This window comes from Trachemys scripta, chromosome 10 (genome assembly GCF_013100865.1).
Source record: "Trachemys scripta elegans isolate TJP31775 chromosome 10, CAS_Tse_1.0, whole genome shotgun sequence".
Taxonomy (NCBI): Eukaryota; Metazoa; Chordata; order Testudines; family Emydidae; genus Trachemys; species Trachemys scripta.
In genome coordinates this window covers 16,590,539-16,612,201 of record NC_048307.1, presented here as the reverse complement: position 1 = coordinate 16,612,201, position 21,663 = coordinate 16,590,539, and the positions used below count along the sequence as shown (strand labels likewise).

The 21,663-nt window shown below is 42.4% G+C and overlaps 1 protein-coding gene across 5 annotated transcripts in view; it reads left to right on the top strand.

The window, feature by feature from the left end:
• The window catches only part of LOC117884209 (acyl-coenzyme A synthetase ACSM4, mitochondrial-like), a 29,808-nt gene extending 8,856 nt beyond the window's left edge, over positions 1 to 20,952 (top strand). The window contains exons 2-15 of one of the 5 annotated variants that reach the window (XM_034784417.1): positions 3,420 to 3,496; positions 5,894 to 6,111; positions 6,882 to 7,092; positions 8,407 to 8,614; positions 10,313 to 10,456; positions 11,905 to 12,061; positions 12,833 to 12,912; positions 14,131 to 14,254; positions 15,091 to 15,171; positions 15,315 to 15,416; positions 17,266 to 17,393; positions 17,519 to 17,618; positions 19,901 to 20,020; positions 20,623 to 20,952. In XM_034784417.1, the coding sequence (XP_034640308.1) occupies positions 5,911 to 6,111; positions 6,882 to 7,092; positions 8,407 to 8,614; positions 10,313 to 10,456; positions 11,905 to 12,061; positions 12,833 to 12,912; positions 14,131 to 14,254; positions 15,091 to 15,171; positions 15,315 to 15,416; positions 17,266 to 17,393; positions 17,519 to 17,618; positions 19,901 to 20,020; positions 20,623 to 20,709 (1,743 nt within the window). In that variant the 5' untranslated portion in view covers positions 3,420 to 3,496; positions 5,894 to 5,910 and the 3' untranslated portion in view covers positions 20,710 to 20,952. Of the gene's footprint in view, positions 1 to 3,419; positions 3,497 to 5,849; positions 6,112 to 6,881; positions 7,093 to 8,406; positions 8,615 to 10,312; positions 10,457 to 11,904; positions 12,062 to 12,832; positions 12,913 to 14,130; positions 14,255 to 15,090; positions 15,172 to 15,314; positions 15,417 to 15,995; positions 16,681 to 17,265; positions 17,394 to 17,518; positions 17,619 to 19,900; positions 20,021 to 20,622 lie in introns of those variants that run through there. The other 4 variants (XM_034784414.1, XM_034784418.1, XM_034784415.1 and 1 more) reach the window with 4 other exon arrangements.
• Positions 20,953 to 21,663: the final 711 nt, after the last annotated feature.

Here is a 21,663-nt window from a genome sequence, read left to right as displayed (position 1 = left end):
AAGCACTAGGTTAAAGATGGATTCCAGTTCAGGTTACATGATCACATGTCACTGTAAGACTTCATTACCCACTTGCCAGCGCACATGTATACAGGAAGCCTTACAGGTAAAATAGAGCCATCTGCAGTCAATTGTCCTGATTAATGGGAGTCATCAAGATTCCAAACCACTATTAATGGCCCACACTTTGCATAATTACAGTAGGCCCCCAGAGTTATATTTCATATTTCTAGTTTCAGATACAAGAATGGTTCTGGGAGCGGTCAGGGAACGGGGGCATTGGACAGGGTGTGGGAGTCCCGGGGGGGCCTGTCAGGGGGTCGGGGTGTGGATAGGGGTCGGGGCAGGTGGGGGTAGGGGATGCGGTCCTGGGGGTGATTAGGGATGGGGAGGTCTCTAGAGGGGGCAGTCAGGGGACAAGGAGCAACGGGGCTTAGATAGGGATGGGATCTTGGTAGGGGTGGTTAGGGGTGGGGGGTCTCTGGAGGGGGTAGTCGGGGGACAAGGAGCGGGGGGGGATTGGATGGGTAGGGCATTCTGAGGGGTCAGTCAGGGGGCAGGAAGTAGGTAGGGGTCAGATGGGGGCGGGGCCTGGCTGTTTCGGGAGGCACAGCCTTCCCTACCCGGCCCTCCATACAATTTTAAACTCCAATGTGGCCCTCAGGCCAAAAAATTTGCCCACCTGCATTAGGCGTTCTCATCCCCCCCCCCCCTATTTTAATCTCGTTTCTAAATTGTGTGCAGTATAGACTAAGCTTAAGTTGTCTCACTAGTTGTATTTTGGAAAAATTGTAACGCTGCGCTGACATTTTCTAAACAATTTAAAAAAAAATTGTTTGCATTAATACAGTATTAAAATATCATTGACGTGATAGCAAGTAGTTCACAGCCATAGAAACGAAAGGCATGGACAGTCAGAGAAAAATTGGAAGCTTTGGACAGACTGAAATCAGGAATGAGCCAAGCGAAGGTCTCAAAAAAACTAGGAGTGGGGGAAATCAACATTAAGAGGGTGGATCAAAGATGAGGAAAAATTATGATCAGTGCTAGTTGAACTGGATGAAAGTGAAGGCCTGGAAAGGAAGCGCCTAAAAACTGCCCAGGATAACCAACTAGATAGAGCAGTATTTACGTGGTTTACCCAAGAACGCTCCGAAGGCATGCCAATTTCCAGTGACATTATAAGGAAACAGCGGAGAAATTGAAGAAGGATCTCGATTTTAGACACTCGGGCGAGGACACTTCTGCACATCAAGGTAACGAATTTAAAGTTAGCAGTGGATGGCTTAATAGTTTTAAAAAATGCCATGGCATTCGGCAAGTTACAATTTCAGGAGAGATGTGCTCCGCAGATATAAAAGCTTGCGACGAATACCCGCTAAAGTTACAAGAGATCATCATCGAGGGTGGCTATGCTCCGGAGAAAATCTATAATGCTGATGAAACCGGCTTATGTTACCGTATGCTGACGAATAGAACACTTGCTTCTAGGACCAAAGAACAAAAGGCCGAAGGTTTTAAGGTGATAAAAGAGAGAGTGACAATACTTTTCTGCGTGAATAAAACCGGTTCACATAAACTTAAACCTCTGTGCATAGGCAAATCCAGATCACCTAGGGCTTTCCACCATAAGAACATGGATTCGCAGACAAAACCTAGAGCCAAAGGCCTTGCTCCTACTTGACAACTGTCCCACCCACCCCCAGTTGAGACCTTCACCAGCAAAGACGGGAAGATAAAGGTGAGCTACCTTCCTAAGAACACGACATCCAAAATGCAGTGACTCGATCAAGGCATTATAGCCACATTTTAAATGTGGCTATCGTAAAGCCTTAGTAAAGAAAATTGTCGAGGACAACTGTAGCATAACGGATGTAATCAAGAAATTGAATTTGCCGGATGTATTTAACTTAGGCGAGACAGCCTGACTAGGAATCACTCCATCAATGATAGAGAAATGTTGGCATCGTGGTCTCAAAAGTGCTTTTGTCATTGAAAGCAACGACAACCAAGATGAGGAAGAAGACGAAAATGAGAACAACTTTGAAGGTTTTACAGAAGAAGAGGCCATGGAGGCAGAATGAGTCTACAGGGAACTTATGGCTCAAAGTGGGATAGCTGATGTTCAAGAGTGGATGGAGGTAGATGCTATGTGTCCAACCTGTGAACGACTTACAGATGTAGATATAATTCATAATGTTGCCCCTCAACCACCTGGTGCCTCAGAAAATGTGTCTAACCCTGAGGATAGTGACAAAGAACCCTCACAGCCACTGCCCAAAGCTGCTGATGTGGTAGTAGGGTTAGAGATTGGTCTAAAGGGGCTAGAAAGCCAGGATGTAGATAGACTGCAAATACTGCAGTTAAAATCCATAATTGATCTGGCAAAGAAGAAGGCTCGCAGTAGCATGAAGCAACAAAGTCTAACAAGTCTTTTTTTTTTTTTTAATTAAAAAAATGTTAAGGGAGTGCATCTTAAATAAGAAAGCATCTTGTACCCCAAAAAAGTTTTCAAACTACAATGTATTTAATAGTTAACCGTTCATATTACATAACAATCTATGTATAACGTAGTTGGCTAAGTGACAAAGTGGCCCATGCTCCTATTTGCTAAAATACCAAAATCCCTTTTTACAACAATTTGTAAGGATGTGTAATTAAAAGCATTTTCTGGTATTTTATGTGAATTTTGCATTTTCCTAAGCATTACACACAGACCAAACAATTGATGTGCTCACATGGTTGCATTTAGCAGTGTTTAGTACCTGTGTTGTTAATATACTGTGTCTTTTAAGTAAGCTTATAAAATAATTGTTGTAATTAAAGAAAGGGGATACAATTTAACCATTGTAGAACAGATTTATTTACTGCATACACCGTGTTAGTTCTAACAAAAATGATTTGCTGACTATTAATAATGGAAATGCTCGAGGCCAAGCAAGTTCGATATAACGCGGTTTCACCTATAACGCGGTAAGATTTTTTGGCTCCCGAGGACAACGTTATATTGGGGTAGAAGTGTATGTATATTTATGCCTGTATCTGTAATTTTCACTCCATGCATCTGAAGAAGGGTTTTTTTTTTTTTTACCCACGAAAGCTTCTGCTCAAATAAATCTGTTAGTCTTTAAGGTGCTACCGGACTCCTCGTTGGTTTTGTGGCTACAGACTAACACGGCTACCCCTCTGACACCTGGAGATATAGGGATGAAAAACACTGTAAAAAGGGGTGTTACTTGTTCAAAGCACAAAGCAAAACATAGGGCAGCTGTACTGAATTGCCTAACCTGTAAGGGGTTAATTAGTTCAATTCACCTAGTTGGCACCTGACCAGAAGGACCAATGGGGAAAGAAGATACTTTAAAATCTGGTTGGGGAGGTTTTTGTTTGGGCTTCTTTGTTTGTTTTCCCTCCAACAGAGAGAGAGAGAAACCAGGGCAGGAAAAAACATCTGCTAAAAACATACCTGAAATGAGCATCTAAGACTACAAAAATTGTAAGTAAAGCAAAGAAATGCATTAGATTATCTTTTGGTTTAGCTTGTGAATTTTCCCTATGCTAAAAGGTAATTTTATTCCTGTTTTGTAACTGGGAAGCAGAATCAGAGTGGAATCCTCTGTGTTGTAAATCTTTTTATTTACCCTGTAAAGTTACCTTCCATCCTGATTTTACAGGTGTGATTCTTTTACTTTTTTTTTTTAAATAAAATTCTTCTTTTAAAAACCTATTGATTTTCAGTGTCCTAAAAACTAGGGGTTTGGTCTGTGGTCACATTGTAACCAATTTTTAGTATATTATTTTCAAGCCTCCCCAGAAAAGGGGGTCAAGAGGCTTGGGGGGATATTTTGGGGGGACTGGGCTCCAAGTGGCCCCTCCCTGAATGTTTTTTTAAAACACTTGGTGGAGGCAGCAATACCGTCCAAGGGCAAGGAAAGGAATTTGTGCCTTGGGGAAGTTTTTAACCTAAGCAGGTGGAATGTAAACTTAGGGGGTCTTTCATGTAGGTGCCCACATCTGTACCCCAGAGTTCAGAATGGGGAGGGAACCCTCATACCTGTCTACAAAGAAAGGTGATAGTGTGCCTGTAAATGGTGATGCAGATGTTAGTAACTTATTCAGATCAATAACAATATAGAATAAAAGTTCGAATTTTTTAAAATCCTGCCTGAGATTATATCCGCCCTTTTAGCAAATGATAAAATAGAAATGATAGATTAGGCTGTCACTGTATTTTCTTTTTCAGGCATTGTTGTAGTAGGGCCTGATTCTAAGCCACTGAAGTCTGTGGAGAGATTCCATTGACTTCAGTGGGCTTTGGATCAGGCTCGTAATGCGGCTGGAACCATATTCTCTTATCATGCACATAGGACTCGTAATGAAGTAACTGGGAGCTGTGTACATAACTTGAGGGCAAGATATGACCCTATATAAACACTGTTGCTAAATCAACAAATGCAAAAGGTTTTTGTAAGAACATCTGACAAAAACTAGAAAGAGGTTGATTTGACTTTGGTTGTATTTTTTCCATAATCCACTCTTTTCAAAGTTCTTTTATAAGTGACATCCAGGGAATGAAAAAGTATCTAAGAATGTGAAGTGGCCTGCATGGGCTATCTCAGCTAGGGTTACCATATTCAAACATTTAAAAAAGAGGACACTCCAGGGAGCCCCGGTCCCGCCCCCGGCCCTTCAATGGAGTTGAGTCAGTCCCTAAGCGATTTGCCCATGTTCAGAAAGGAAGTCTGTGGCAAAGCCATGACTAGAACCTGGGTGTCTTGACATCTGAAGCTGAGTTTTAATAACCTCATCATCCTTCTCTCTGTACTATATGTTCTTATGCATTATTCAGATCAGAGGACAGGGAGGGTGATGTAGAGTTAAAAATTGTTTTGTTTAAATATAAAATACACCTTACAACTTGTATCTCTGCAAAGTTATCCTCCCAATCTGAACTCAAAGGAGTGCAGATGTCTTTAAAATACCATCTTCAGCCTCCTTCTGTTACTTCAGCAGAGGTGGGTACAGCATGGATTCATTGTCTCTTAACTGTGAAAAATAAAGACATCTGAAGAAGTTGTTCAAAGAAATAATGGGTAAACTTTAAAAGAGCAATATAAAACCTTTTAAAATGTGTCATGCAGTCCTCTCTAAAATGGAAAGATGTATTAACTTCCCATCCTCTACAGAAAATAGAACTGGAAAGAAAGTACAATATACAAACATAAAAAGGTTTGTCAGCATGGTGTTCAGTGTGGTGAATCGCCATCTAGTGTATGTTGGGGGAATAACAAAGTCATATAGGCTACTTTTAGTGTGATGGTGTAATTAGAATGCAGAGCTATGGTAAGGACTTGTTGCTCCCACAATGTCACTGTCCAAGTGCTATGAGCTCAACACACTTTCCAGCTGATGGCACTGTACAGTTTTGATAGCACTTTTCCATAAGCAGCTAAATCTCATCCAAGATTGACAAGATTAGGTCTGTTTTGCCTCTTTCACCATTGTAAATCAGGAGTCACTCCACTGAAGTCAATGGAATTCCACTGGTCTAAAACTGATGTGAATGGAGAATCAGACCAGAAAAAATGGACTAGAAAGTGAAGTGTTTGTTGTACTCCCCATTTGATAATGCTGATGATAAATATGCTAATGAAAAATGTTCCTGTAATTATTTACAAGCTCATAATAATAATTAAGGTAGAAAATTTCAGTTTAAAATAACAAAGTCCAGTGGGGGCACAGATTGTCCACAGTTTGTATTCTGTTTGCATTAACTTATCCAACTGTGCTTATTAGACAGCTTTCAGGATGTGGCTGTTGGTTTTTGTTATTTGTTTTTTCCATTGCAGGTGAATGATCCACCACGAATATTCATTGATTTTTTTTCACACAGTGGGATAAGTCAGCATCATGAAGACTTTATTTAAATTACGAATTCTCCAGTCCGTGTGGACTCCCCAGTCACCTTCTAGATTATTCCACAAAGATAACAAGCGTCTTGTGTCTCAGATGGTTTCACACTATGAATCTATAAACCGGTGTGAACAGGAACTGCCAGAACACTTCAACTTTGCAAGTGATGTCCTAGACAAATGGTCTCAGCTGGAAAAGGTAGCAGTTCTTTTACATCACAGATATTGGGCCAGATCTTCAGGTGGTGTAAATCAACTATAGAAGAGAGATGCTGATTTATACCTGCTGAAGAACTGATCCTTTTATTTTCTTTTCTGTCTAAGAAATCTTTGTATCTTTAAGGCATCAGCTACAAAAGATAATTCGCCTTTTAATGTTAGATACACCGTGATCTCGCTATCTCTCTGTAACAATAAGGGATCAGTTATGTGTGGTCCTTGTGCTTTCTTAGTGTCAGATTAAATAATCCTAATGGTCCCTTCTGGCCTTAAAATGGATGAATCTATGTAGGGTGACACTAGGGGCCAGACGCTGGGTCTGGCTGAAATGCACAAAGTACAGGCTGGGGTGGGTACAAAGGTGGTGTGAAGCTCATCCTTAGATTCTCCTGACTTTTGTGCCATTCTGGGCAGCTCTGGTCTCCTGCTCTGAGTCAGAACAGCACAAGTGCTGTTCTAACGCAGACTGGCTGCCTGATGCCACTGGTGTTTTCTAGCAGCTGTACCTTCCATTGGCTATTACATGAGTATGGAAGCAAACCCATCTGAGACTAAAATGATGCCATATTAGTTATAAAGATTATGGAACAGAAAACTGTGTGTGACATATACACGAGGGGTTAGACTGGATCGCCATAGTGAACTCCCAGATATACATGAAATGATCAGAATTGAATCTTTGGGTTATAACATTACATTAAACCATTTCATATTTCGTTGCTTATTTTAACTTCTTGAGTTTTCTGCTAGGATGGGAAGAGACCTGCGACTGCAGCTTTCTGGTGGATAAATGATAAGGGAGATGAGGTGAAGTGGAGCTTTGAGGAGCTGGGATTTCTGTCCAGAAAAGCAGCCAATGTGCTCTCTGACCCTTGTGGATTGCAAAGAGGAGACCGAGTAATAGTGATTCTACCTCGGATACCAGAGTGGTGGATACTGAATGTGGCTTGTATGCGAACAGGTTAGTAAAAATATTTGGATATTACTGAATGTAGTGGAGAATGAAAATAAACTAAAGAGATCTGAAAGTCACCAAGTTAATCTGAAGAGTATGTAAATTAATGAATTGCTATGCCAATGTGCCTAATTAGTAGTAGTAGTGTTGTTCCTTTGTATTGCAGTAATGCCTCAGAACCTCAGTCATAGACCAAGACCCCACTGTGATAGAAGCTGTACAAATATGGAGCCCTCTGTTACAACCATGCCACCCCCAGTGGCTTCAATTAAAGGCCAGGTTTGGCCAAGCATATTATAACTGAAAGCAGAATATATTAATTTGATATAACCAAACAGTTAAACAATTTGGGCTAACACATTGCTGTTATAATTTTGCAAATTTTGTGTCATCTGCAAATTTTATAAGCATGCTGTCCACTCCATCATCCAATTCATTAATGAATGTATTGAATGGTACTAGTCTGTCCTGGGTCCAGTACTCGTCAATAGTTTCATTAATGATTTGGATAATGGAGTGGACAGTATGCTTATCAAATTTGTGGATGACACCAAGCTGAGAGGGGTTGCAAGCACTTTGGACGACAAGATTAGAATTCAAAAGGACTTTGATAAATTGAGAATGGGTTTGAATCAACAAGATGAAATTCAGAAAAGACAAGAGCAAAGGTAAGAAAAAACCAAATGCATAAATACAAAATGGGGAATCACTGGCTAGGCAGTAGTACTGCTGAAAAAGATCTGGGCATTATGGTGGATCACAAATGAGTCAACAATGTGATTCAGTTGCAACAAAGGCTGATATAATTCCGGAGTGTATGAACAGGACTGTTGTATGTAATACAGAGGAGGTAATCTTTTAAATCTTTGCCAGAAGCTGGGACTGAGTAACAGGGAATAGATCACTTGTTGATTACCTATTCATTCCCTCTGGGGCACCTGGCATTGGCCACTGTCGGAAGACAGGATACTGAGCTAAATGGACCTTTGGTCTGACCCAGTATGGCCGTTCTTATGTTCTTAAATGGGCTGCATCAAACCCCAGCTCTAATCATCTTCGACTTCGGTGTATTCAAGATCTTGACTGAGAGTTGGTAACTTGGGCCATCTCTACTCATGATCTAAAATAATTGCTTGTTCATTCTTAACGTGGACTTTGCCATCATATCATAAATATGACCTTCATGTGTGTTCTTTAAGGGGTGGGCTCTTTATAAGTGACTCCATTTCTCTGCGGCTGGTGTGCCTACTGTCACCTCACTAAAAGCATTTTAAAAATTCATCCCCAATTTAGAAAAATAACATTGTTGCTCTTTTCTAGGAATTGTCTTTATTCCAGGAACATCCCAATTAAGGGCCAAAGACATTTTCTATAGACTCCAGGCTTCGAAGGCCAAGTGCATCATTACCAATGACACACTGGCACCTGCAGTGGATTCTGTCTTGCCTGACTGCCAGTTTCTGAAAAGCAAGCTAATTGTTTCTGAAGGCAGCAAGGATGGGTGGCTGAACTTTCAAGAGCTACTCAAGTAGGTATCAGCTGTTTTAGCAATGTCACTTTGAGATTAAACAAAAGCAAGGTGTATCAGTTAGCTACTGATGAGGAATCCATTTCTAGCATAGACTCATAGACTTTAAGGTCAGAAGGGACTATCATGATCATCTAGTCCAGCAGTTCTCACAAACCCAAAGTGGGTTCCAACCCCATTTTAATGGGGTCACCAGGGCCAGCATTAGGCTTGCTGGGACGCAGAAGCTGAAGCCCAAGTTCCACCCTCACCCAGGGCAGCGGAACTTGGGCTGCAGCCTCCTCTTCCTCCCCTCCCCACCCCCGGGGCAGCAGGGCTCGGGCTCCGCCCACCCCCCCAGGTCATGTAGTCATTTTATTGTCAGAAGTGGGTTGTGGTACAATGAAGTTTGGGAACCTCTGATCTAGTCTGACCTCCTGCACATTGCAGGCCACAGAACCTCACCCACCCCCTCCCGTAATAGACCCCTAACCTCTGGCTGAATTACTGAAGTCCTCAAATCATGATTTAAAGACTTCAAGATACAGAGAATCCACCATTTACACTAGTTTAAACCTGCAAATGACCCATGCGCCATGCTGCAGAGGAAGGCGAAAAACCTCCAGGGTCTCAGCCAATCTGACCCCGGGGGAAAATTTCCTCCCAACCCCAAATATGGTGATCAGTTAGACCCCGAGCATGTGGGCAAGCCCCACCAGCCAACACCTGGGAAAGAATTCTCTGTAGTAACTCGGAGCCCTCCCCATCTAGCATCCCATCACCAGCCATTGGAGATATTGCTTCTAGCAGTCACAGATCAGCTACATGCCATTGTAGGCAGTCTCATCAAACCATCCCTTCCATAAACTTATCAAGTTCAGTCTTGAATTAGGTTTTTTGCCCCCGCTGCTCCCCTTGGAAGATTTGAATGAAAAGCTTTCCATCCCTCCACTCACTCACTCTAGTTACTGTATTAAATTTAATTTCTCCTCCTTGCCTTCAGGGCCCTGAAGAGCTCTCTCCTGGCCTGTGCCTTAGAGCTTCTGTCTTTGCATTTTCCCCCAGGCTCCATTCTGTCAACACCACCAGCCACAAAGCCCCAATCATTTCCCTCTCCCATTCCACACCTTTGTCCCGGTTGCCTCATGTGTGTGCAGCAACTTACCCACCTTCTTGTCAGACCACCACCTTCTCACGGCTTGCTACTGTTTCTACAATGCCCACAGAAGAGCAATTTACAACCCCGAAGCCTCCCTTTGCAACTTATCTTTTCTGTGCCTGTCTTTTAGAGCCCAATCCAAAGCCCACTGAAGTCAGTGGAAAAATCCCCTTGACTTCACTGGACTTCGGATCAGAGCCTTAGACTGTGAGTTCTGTGGGGCCGTGACTGTTTTTCCTTGTGAGTTCTGTTCAGCTTTGAGCCCCTGGACCTCTCTGAGTAAACAATTATAGAAAAAGCCACTAGAATATGCCATTGGTTCTCATATCTTAGATTGCATGAGCTCACACATGGAGGCACGGTGTCTGTGAATAGCAGAATCCCTGGAGTTAGTCTGTATTGCTGTATTCTACAGAGTCATACCTGGTGCAGCTGGTTATTTTGTAAGACTAGTAACCGAACCCAGCATTGCTCTGTTACTGTCTGAACTGTAGCAGATATTGTGAGCTCTTGTAGAAAAGAGTGCATATAGTCACTGTTAGGAATTATGTATTCCACAGGGTGGCACCGGCTGATCATAACTGCGTCAAGACAAAGAGTCGAGACCCAATGCTCATCTATTTTACCAGTGGAAGCACAGGACCTCCAAAAATGGTTGAACATTCCCACAGTAGTTACGGCATAGGATTTACAGTCAGTGGCAGGTATAACCCCTAATTGCTCCCAAGAGTCTGACTTAGTGACAAGATCCCTTGTTGAAGGGAAGGGAGGGAGTGACAGTAAAAGCCTTAAAAAATTAGATATTTCAGTAGCAAAGAAACTTGCTTTCCCCTCCCCCTTAGAACCACAATGAAAAGCTTTTTGCAGCAAAATATTGCAATTCAGATCATCAGCAATAATCATTTGTCACCCAAGGGACAGGGTAAGTGGGCTATTCCACTTGCAGAAAAACAGGATAAAGCTCAATTTTTTTAATAGCACATGAGCATTTCCTTAAAACTAAAGTTTCCTGGGCCAGATCCTCAACTGGTATAAATCGTCATAGCTTGGTTGAAACCAATGGCTCTGTGCTGATTTACACCAACTAAGGATCTTGCCCCTTGATTTTTGCTTCCTGGGGAGGGTGAAATTTCATGAAAATTTTAAAAAATCTCTCAAATCGCAAGCAAAATGTCACCCTAAATTATCCACCTCTTGAGTGAAGAAGAGATATTGGCCCGTTTCTTTCTTTCTTCTGTTTATATCTGTATTACCTTTATTTCCAGCTATTGTGCATTATTGGAATATTCTTTTAATTGAAATAAGAAGTGACACACATGTCAGAGAATACAAGAAGAAAACATGGTCCTGTGCAGAGGTCTTCAAAAGTGTGGCGTGCTCAGGTCCTAATGATGTCATTGAGAGCACCTCTGGAAATCAGGCTATATCTGTTACCCAAAAGAACATTGGTGCTGAATGTCAAGTATGGGGAATACTAGAGTCACTGTGCAAAACACTGGGGTTGAGTCTCAAATACACTTGGGATCAGCCATGTTTGGAGTGTAACCTGTACTTGAGAAGCTTGAATGAAAACTTCTTATGTGCTCTGGTCCTGATCCAAAGGTGAAACACTCCTATGGACTTCAGTGAGCTTTGAAGCAGCCCTGTCTGGTTATCTATCATTCTGAGGCTTCCCATTGTATTTTGAGTTTCAACCTTATTGATAACCATGTGACTGAGAGAGTCATTTCCTTCAGGTTCCTAGAGAAAGAGCCTGTGGTTTAGCTGCTCTCTCTGATCTGAGGGTCGTGTGGGGGAAGAGAGAATCTCCAAATGGTGCACTCAGCTCTGGAGCTGGATGCAGGCTTTGTGGCTTGAGCCCACTGCTGTAAATAACACATTCTAGAAGAAAACAGTAAATCCGAAACATGAAAAGAGAGAGAGAAAGAAAAGAGGAGGGAGCCCAAGAGAGGAGGGGGGAAGGATCTTTACGATCAAATTTAATTTCTTATGAACTTTATGCTGTTCGGTGAACGTAGCTTGCTGACACCACATCTTCTAAATGAGGCCTCCAGCCCCTTTTCCTTATTATCTTGTAACCTGTATTCCACTCTCTCGTGCTGCACGCGACAGCCTCTGACAGTAGATAAATTCTTTCCTTCTGCATTATCAGGTACTGGCTGAATCTGACTCCCTCAGATATATTCTGGAACACGTCAGACACAGGCTGGGTCAAGTCAGTCTGGAGCAGCGTTTTTTCTCCCTGGAGTAGCGGATCATGTGTCTTTATACACAACCTGCCACAGTTTGAACCAGCAACTGTCGCGAATGTAAGAATAACAATTCACACTATGGATTTTTTTTCTATTTTGCATAAGTGAAGCAGACCCAGATAATTCAGAATCAAGTACACACTGACCCTCATAAATACCACTCTCCCCCTCCTCCCCGCAACAGCACCAGGCTCCCTTATTTTTAGTGCCTTCTGAGGAAAGGGGCAGGCGATGTCCCTCTCTCACCCTGGATTTTCAAACAGTGGCTGATGGGCCCACTTCTCCCTGTTGTGTATCAAGGAGCCAGCCACAGAGCCCACTCCCCTCCACATCAGCATCTTCTGTACACAAGACAGCCTGTTTTGCCAAGTACATGGCTGGGAAAGGCTCATCCAGTGATCAGGGCTTTTCCTTGAATCTGGAACACAGTAGTCCTGGGTAGTAGTTAGCAGCCCTGACATTAGAAACACCAGATATTCAGTGTGATCATTAACCTCCTCGTGACTGTCTGAGGGTGAATACTTTTAACTGCTACAGCAACAGGACTGAATGATACAGACCCTGAGACATCACTGGCTTTCCTTACTGAAGTTGAGGGCCAAATTCTTCCCCACTGTGAATTTGGCCACTACATTTAAAATTTTAGGCACTCCAGTTCAACAGTGGTAGGTGTGGTATAGGAACCTGAATGGAACAGAATAAATCCGAATAGGATGGTGTTTTCTGGGGCACTGATAGCCCCATTAGCCACTTGCACATTTGCAGGATCAGGCCCCAATCCATCCTTTCTGTTCAGTATGGTAACTTTCCAATTTTTAATTTTTCCAGACTCTCTCAAGGTATCCCATAACCACTTTCTGCACAGCATCAACTGCCTACTGCATGCTTGTGCAGCATGGGCTTACCAGGTACTATACATCTGCTTACTGGTAATGGTAAATAGAAAGACACATTTTTAGTGATAGGACAGGGCTCGTTGTTTGGTTTACTACATTGTTTTTGTTTTATTTTCTGCTTTAAATGGCACCTTGTTAAGGGGTCATTCTAACAAGGGAAAATGTTGTGCTGGAATCCTAGAGCCAATAAAAACCCTATGAATTCAGTTCCTGTGCAATATGGGAGCAAATATTTGGAAAGACAATAAGGATGAACCAAGCCAGTTTGGGCAAATGCAGCTACCTTCAAACATGGGATTGTTTTAAGGCCCAGAGGTAGCTTGAGGCAAGATATGGCCAACTTTTAGGCAAGACTGGATGAGAGTTATACCCATGTATGGCAGAATTTGTCCCATACATTTGAAAGTAAAATGAGCAGTTAAATTGGCCACTCACAAATTGATATTTATTTGGAAGTTGTATCCAGTGATATGCTATTCTCTAGAAATATTCAGCTCAAATGGATGTGGTACATACGTGTTCCTAGCAGTTGTTACACACCGGATAATATATGTAGTTTGTTCAGAGATGATCCTGGCCTTCTGGGGTCTTGTAGCCAGAAGAGCAGTACTTGCATATATGTTTTAGTCCTTCCACAGTTGACTCTTGTCTTGCAAGTGAATCGAAGTTCTGCGCTGCCAACAGCAGCCTCTTCAAACTTCCCTTTGTTTTTAGGAAATCAATATTGTTCGCACTTCTTTGGCCACCAGCATGTAGAACAAACCACACAATGGTGTGAGAGATCTTGGTACAAGCAGGTTACTTTTCTGAACACAGCCATACAAACCCTCTGCTCTTCTCCACTGTCATAGTATGCTTGTTCAGTGGCATAAGTTAGCTGAGATCTCCTGTGTTTTCTTGAGTTAGCTCTTCCAAGAAACAGCTGCTCTTTCTTTTCTGTTGACCTCCATAAACGTTTCATTTGCAAGGGTTCCCCATCCTGGTACCATTGAAGCAAATGGAAGCTTTGCATTGACTTCATTGGAAACTGGATCAGGACCTAAGATGATCTAAGAGTCAAAGTACAACCTTCTACAGCATGATAATTATTTAAATTTTCCACAATGGCACTTGAGGTTGGAGGCATGTGTCAACAGTTTAAAGTTAAGGGAGGTTGTCCAGCTAAAACCATTTGCAGTGCTTTGAAAACTGTAGGGTTATTGATTCTTATTGTTTTCTGTTCCTCTCGAGTTACAAATTCATGAGTCTGCGTCACTGTGTGACAGGAGGGGAGCCGCTCAATCCAGAAGTGATGAAGCAATGGAAAACCCAAACAGGTCTGGATATCTATGAAGGCTATGGCCAGACGGAAACAGTACGTCTGCACTAATTATCACATGGTAACCTCTAACAATGTAACTTTACGTGGGCACAATGCATCTGGCAAAACCATGGGAAAGGGCAGGAATTTACTTAGTTCAAGGTCGTTAAGGAAGCTATAGGTGAATTAGGTATTGAGTTTTATATAATCAACATAACAACTAGACTTATAGATTTTAAAGCCTGAATGATCCATTATGATTATCACATCTGACCCCCTGCATAACACAGGCCACAGAATTTCACCTAATGAACAGGAGCAACACTTTGAGAAAGAGAAACTAGAAGTAATTAGCTACAAAAACTCACATGCCATGTTTTGAATTGCAATAGAAAACAGAAAACCAACTTCATAGCAAGATTTGTGTATATAGAAATTTAGTGTCTGAACATAACAAAAATACCTAGGGCCAAATTCAGCCCTTCTTTAATTTTATCTTCAAACTGGACACACAGTAATGCTGCAAGACCAGGGTCCCTTTACATCCCTTTTCTGGAAAGTTGAGGTGTGTCCACAGAACCACCCGCACAGCTAGCCAGGTACACAAGCAATCTCAGCAGGGGAGGTGGAAAACATGCACTGAAATGTGTGGACGATGCCTCTTGACAGCGACACTGCGCCATTAACTGGTCTCTCTTGCTGGGAGTGGGTTTGTGGAAACAGAAAAGTTGTGTGCCACTTGGCAATTTTGTCTTCTCCTCATACAAATACTCAGAAGAGGTGACATGGAGTTGGCCCTCAAAAGTTATCACATGTGAACATTGTCGGCTAGATTAAAATCACTAAGAACCCTACTATGTTGCACAAATAAAAAACCATGTATTATACAGGTAACAATATGTTCCAACGTGAAAGGAATGAAAATTAAACCAGGCTCTATGGGAAAGGCATCTCCACCTTACGATGTTCAGGTATGTTGATGCATTTTCCTGGTTGAACTCTATCTAAAATATGAGAGGAAAATAGTTCTCATCCTTGTCTCCCCCATTATAGTTGTGAATTGTAAAGAAATTACATTGGGCCGGTCAAAACAATCATGTTTTTCTTCCTGCAGGTTGTAGATGACCAGGGTGATATTTTGCCTCGAGGAGAAGAAGGAAACATTGCCATCCGAATCAAACCTACAAGGCCATTTTGTCTTTTCTCTCAGTATTTAGTAAGGAGACTTTTTATTGTATTCAGAAAAGTTTCATGCCACTTACCAGACATATTGAGAATTGGATAGGTAAAATCTTGGCTCTATTGAAATCAATGCAAACTTTCATTTGACTTGAATGGGGCCAGGATTTCACCCCAAAAGTTCACAAGGTTTCTTAGGGTATGTCTATGCTGCAATTAAACACCCACAGCTGGTCCTTGTCAGCTGACTCAGGTTCCCTGAGCCCAGGGAACAGGGCTGTTTAATTGTGGTGTAGATGCCTAGGCTCTGCAAGGGGGAAGGGTCCCAGAGCCCAGGCTCCAACCTGACCCCAAACATCTATACTGTAATTTTATAGCCCCATAGTCTGAGCCCTACATGACATGAGCCAGTTGCAGGTGTTTTATTGCAGTGTAGACATACCCCAAGAGTCCCAGTCTGCCTCACAGTTTCCTCCTTGCTATGAGGTGGGGGCAGGCAGTACGCTATTCTAGATCTCTGTCTAGCACAGCATACATCCCCTGACACCCCAACATAGCTTTGTTGGTGTGTATGCTCAGTGCTCCACCAATTCCCACTCCTTCCATTCGCCTGCAGGGGTGGAGAATGATGTAGCAGCCCTGCAGAAGCTGCTCTGCCTCCCACACAGCTACCCAGGGACCTTAAGAGATGTCATATTCCCCTGCACCTATGCAAGCCATCCAAGATTTTGGCCCTTTGAGTCTATGTTTTGCTGAAGAATACAGAGCACGTGTTCCGGCTATATCCTGCATATGTGGTCTTTTTGTCCTGCTCTCTGTTGGAGACATCATCCCACCTGATGAAGCGTGTGTGATCTTAGCTAAATATTCGTATACAAACCACAGTACTGAAATCTCAAAGCATGGGTGATCATTTTGTTTTTTAAATGGTGATGGCATATACACCCTAACATGACTACACAAATGGGAATGTTTCATAGGTTAGTGCTAATGTAACAGGCTTGTAAAGTGTGTGTCCTGTTGTCTTCCTCAGTGGATAGTCCTCATGGAAAGTAACTACTCCTGTAGCTTGTGGACGTACTCCTTGAGATAAAGTGGTAGAGAGCTGTGTTTTGCTACTGCAACTCTAAGCTCAAAACCTCCCCTGACCCCTTGCTGAGGGTCATTGCACTAGTAAATAATAATTTCTCTCTTGAGAAGGAAGGTTGTATATTTGAATAATTAGTTCTGCTGAGGGGAATTTCTGACGGAACACATCTTTCCCTTCTCCCTCTAATGCACAGTGCTAATCATAATGACAGGTTTCAGAGTAGCAGCCATGTTAGTCTGTATCAGCAAAAAGAACAGGAGTACTTGTGGCACCTTAGAGATTAACAAATTTATTAGAGCATAAGCTTTCGTGGACTACAGCCCACTTCATCGGATGCATATAGAGTGGAATAAATATTGAGGAGATATATATACACACATACAGAGAGCATAAACAGGTGGGAGTTGTCTTACCAACTTTTCTCTTACTTAATTGGCCTCTCAGAGTTGGTAAGACAACTCCCACCTGTTTATGCTCTCTGTATGTGTGTATATATATCTCCTCAATATTTATTCCACTCTATATGCATCCGAAGAAGTGGGCTGTAGTCCACGAAAGCTTATGCTCTAATAAATTTGTTAGTCTCTATGGTGCCACAAGTACTCCTGTTCTTAGTGCTAATCAGTGTGGCTATATTTTTAAATTCAGATCATAATATTATGTGGAATACACTGGACTTGGAAATATATGATACTGTCCTGAGCATGTTTTATTTTTGTGCATTGTAGCAAGATGGATGGATTACACTGCACTAAAGATAGTTAAGGTGTGTGAAATGTTGTTTGTTTGTTGTCAGGATAACCCAGAAAAAACTGCCTCCACAGAGCATGGAAATTTTTATATCACTGGGGACAGAGGGATTATGGATGAAGAAGGATACTTTTGGTTTGTTGGAAGGTCTGACGATATCATTAATTCTTCAGGGTAGGTCCATTACTATTGGGTTTGCAGGTTTCTCTTACAATGTTGCTCTGTAGTATCACAAAATACAATTAAAAAAACCTTTTTCATGAAAAGATCAATAGTTTCATGCCAATGCTCTCTCTTAGATATCGTATCGGACCATTTGAAGTAGAAAGTGCCTTGATACAGCACCCAGCAGTCGCAGAATCAGCTGTTGCCAGCAGCCCAGATCCTATCAGAGGAGAGGTAAAAGGGCTGATATAGAAAGACATACTCTTTCAGTGAAATGTAGAGTTCCTGCTGTACACTGTATACTTGCTTGGAATGAGTTGCAGATGCTGGAAAAAAAACCCTTGGAATATAGTTTTAGGTGTCATTATTAGAAAAGATCAAACAATTTTATGAAGAAATTTGGAATTTCAACTTTGTTTCCATAGTGCAGAATTTGACATGGAACAATATTTTGTTTGGTCAAAAAAATTGTGAAATATTTTTTTCAACAAAATTCATTTTTTAAATTGTCTGTTTATCCTTTTCTCCCTTTTTTGTCACAGAGAGCAGTAAAATTAATTAAATCCAATGGCTTTCTTTTTTTTCTTTTTCCTGCTCTGTAACTTTTCAAAATTTTCCCATCTTTAGGAAAGTGTCAGAGTTACAGTTTCTTTTTGCAACTGTCACTTTTCAAAACTTCCTCCACTTTGGAAAAGTTAGAGTGGGGAAAAAGAAGAAAGAAAAAGTAAAATAAAGAACCATCCTGGACATATTAATTTTGTTGCATTCAGTGGCAAACAGGAAAAGCGAGGGAGAAAAAGGAAAAATAAATTCTAAATTTTGAAATTCTCCATTTTGATGAAACACTGGATTTAAAAAAAAAACTGAAAATTTTCAGTTTAAAAATATATCACTTTTCATTTTAAAGTTTCAAATGAAAATTTTTGACTGGCTCTAGACGTTATCTAGTTTTCTTTTTTTAAGTGAATGAGAATGTGAAAAAGTATTGTAGAAATAGTGCCTCTCACAATGTAGTATATAGAGAGACAAGGTGGGTGAGGTAATATCTTTAATTGGATGAGCTTCTGTTGATGAAAGAGACAAGCTTTCGAGCTACATAGAGCTCTTCTTCAGGTCTGTGTAGCTTGAAAGCATGTCTTTTTCACCAATAGAAATTGGTCCAATAAAAGGTATTATCTCCCCCACCTTGCCTCTCTAATATCCTGGGACCAACACGGCTACAACAATGCTGTAAACAAAATATAACATATAGACTAATAAAGAGATACTATAGGTAAGGATCAGAGCCTTAGCTGTTGCAAAGTGGCATAGCACTCCTGAAGTCATAATCTATTGATTTCAATGTAGCTATACTACTTTATCTCAAATCAAGATCTGGACCAGGGATTTTAGCATTTCAGTATGATTGCTAAATTGCACCAGGCTTTTTTAGTCTTATGGAACTAGATTATCTGACATTTGAAAGGCCCCAAAAGGCCTCAAAGGAAGTGAAATGTGATTGTATTGGTATTGTACAAAATGGTTGTATTGTCCAGTAGAGATTCTGGCAGGCCATGGAGAGCTGCACTGCACTCTCTGCAGCATTAGAAGGGGCAGCGTGGGTGCGGGATGGGAGCTAGGCAGGCCATTCATCCAGTTTTAACCAGACAGGCAGGCTTTTCTGAGGTTCATCCCCCATCCAGTACTGAGAGAAAACTGGACATGGTTTTGTGCAGTATCGGATGGGGGACACCATTTTGAAGTGTGTGCCGCTCCACCCCTGCTGCCATGACCTCGCACGCACAGTGCATATAAGGTCCCACTAGCAGGGACAGGGTCGTGCAGTGTGGGGGTGGACCCACACCGTTCTCAGAAGTACCAGAAGATCCAGTGTTCCGAGAATGCATGAGTGGCCACTCTAGGGGAAACATGGCCAGTACGTCCATTCCTATGTGGATCATAGGCCCAACCATGCAAAGCAGGTGCACAGTGGGCTATAATCACTGCTGCAGCCCAGAAGCTGCCATTGTAACTATGCAGGCGATCCACACTTTGCCCTTTGGCTGAGAACGGGGAGGATTTTATCCCTGCACCTCTCTGCCACATAGATCTGCTTAAATCATGCTTATTTTTATGATGCTCCAGTCAGCTACATAGCTGTCATCCTCCACCCCAGAAGTGGCTGCACTTCACGCTGGGGTGCTGTTTGTAAAGCATTTTTGGATACTTTGGAATGAAAGACACTATGTAAAAGTAAGGTTATTATTCCACCAACTGATATTCAAACTCACACCTTAGGCAAAGAGTTTCAAAATTGGGTACTCAAAATTTGAATTAATCGAAATCACGGGGAACACTGAACCTTAGAAAATCAGGGCACTTATTTAAGTGCTATAGTGTGGAATAAGGTGTCTAATTTCATACCCAAATTACAGTCTTTTGGATTTGGGCTTTTTCATGCTCGCATTTTTCAGCCTTGATTGTTTGTTGAAGACTAAACACACCCATTTACTTTCATTGTAACTGTTATTGCACAGGTGGTAAAAGCTTTTGTTGTCCTGGCTCCTGCTTTTCTATCACATGACCCAGAAAAATTAGCTCTGGAGCTGCAGGAGCATGTGAAAAAGGTGACTGCTCCCTACAAATATCCCAGAAAGGCAAGTACCCACCCCCTGCTAAATAACAGGGGCATATTCGAAGCACAGCTTTTCTAAGTGTTTCAGAAATCAAGCCATGTTTAAGACAAAGTACACCGATTCCTTTACAGTCTATTAAAAGCATTGTCTGTATCGTGCCGTGAACGCAATTCATTATGATGGAGTCACTCCACAGAAGCGGTGTGCGCGCACACACACGCTCACTCACACCCTGAATAAAACTCAAGTAAACTGGGCAATGCTGCAAGGATTGAGAAGAAATGGAACCCATCCCTCACTACAAAAACATGATCTCGTAACTCCCTCCCCTAGCCTGCTCCCTACCCACAGCATTAGCCCACTAAACACCAACCTGTTCAGGATCGTAGTAAAAACCCCTTCTGCACTGCCCTGTGCACACGTGTGAGTAAGGGGTTCACAGTCAAGCTCAAAGCTGTACCAACAGTACTGACTCCAGTCTCCTGTCCTAGCCACTGGGCAGCAGTTTATTTTGCACATTTATTTGGGGGGGGGGGGGGTTGTTCTTCCCGAGGGCTCACAAGGAACTACGTCCCCAAATCAGAAAGGACCTGCCCTAAATGTGCTATTTTTTCCCCACCCAGGTGGAGTTTGTTCAAGAGCTGCCAAAAACAGTTGCTGGGAAAATCCAAAGGAAGGTATTAAGGAACAAAGAGTGGGGAAGAGCATAGCATCGTGTGGACAGTCGAGAACAAAGCGTCTTTCACTTCCACAATCATATGTCTCATGTTTTCACTTTTCTCTATTGGTCCGGTGGTCTAATATTGTGAACAAAGAGCATTAGCAGTGTCTGTTACAGCTGTCCCCCTGCTGCATTCCTTTTTTCCCCTCTCCTTTCTGTTTGTCCTGTGTGGCCACCTCTCACGGCCATTGCGCTAACTAAAGTCACAGCCCTATTCATAGGAATGGCTTGTACAGACTAACTGGAGCCATTGCTCTGCCTAGGGAGGGGGCTTCTTGCTTCTTTGTTTGATTCCTTTGTTCAGACCCGGGCTCGGTGTGGGGGGTGCTGCCCAGAAATGCAAGACCTGAAGTGGCCAACTAATTAAACATATGAGTCATACCTGTGGCTCAGAACATGTCCAGGCATGCCTATGCTTACCTGCAGCCTTTCCCTGCCTTCTCTCCTCCCCTGTATCAAGAGGAGCCAATCAAAAGTACTGGTGGGAAACTGCCTGAGTTTGCCTTTAAAGCCGGACATTTTCTGATCAGACCTCGGAGAAGGTCCTTGCTTTGCCACCTGGTCTGATCAGCTAGGGGTCTTTGGGGAGCCCTCTCCCCGCTCTCGTTTGTTTTTGAGCGTACCCCCGTTTTTTAAACTCCCCTCCCACGAACAACGAATTTGTGCCTGGAGATCTCCTGATTATTGTAAGCGAATCGAGTCCTCTCTCCATCCTCCGATGCTACTGCCGTTCCTGTCTCAGTGCTTGCTGCTGTCCTCCCTCTTGCAAACTCCCTCTGTCCTAGCTGCTGGCCTTGTTTCCCCAGCAGACAGACCCAAGCTAACTCCTTGGTCTGTATCTGTAATCTGTTTCTTGCCCCGCAGCGCCTTTGCTGCTGGAAATAAGCCTGTGCCGCTGCTAGGCTGTGCCTTCCTGGACTGTATCCTGGGCTGCCGGCTTGCA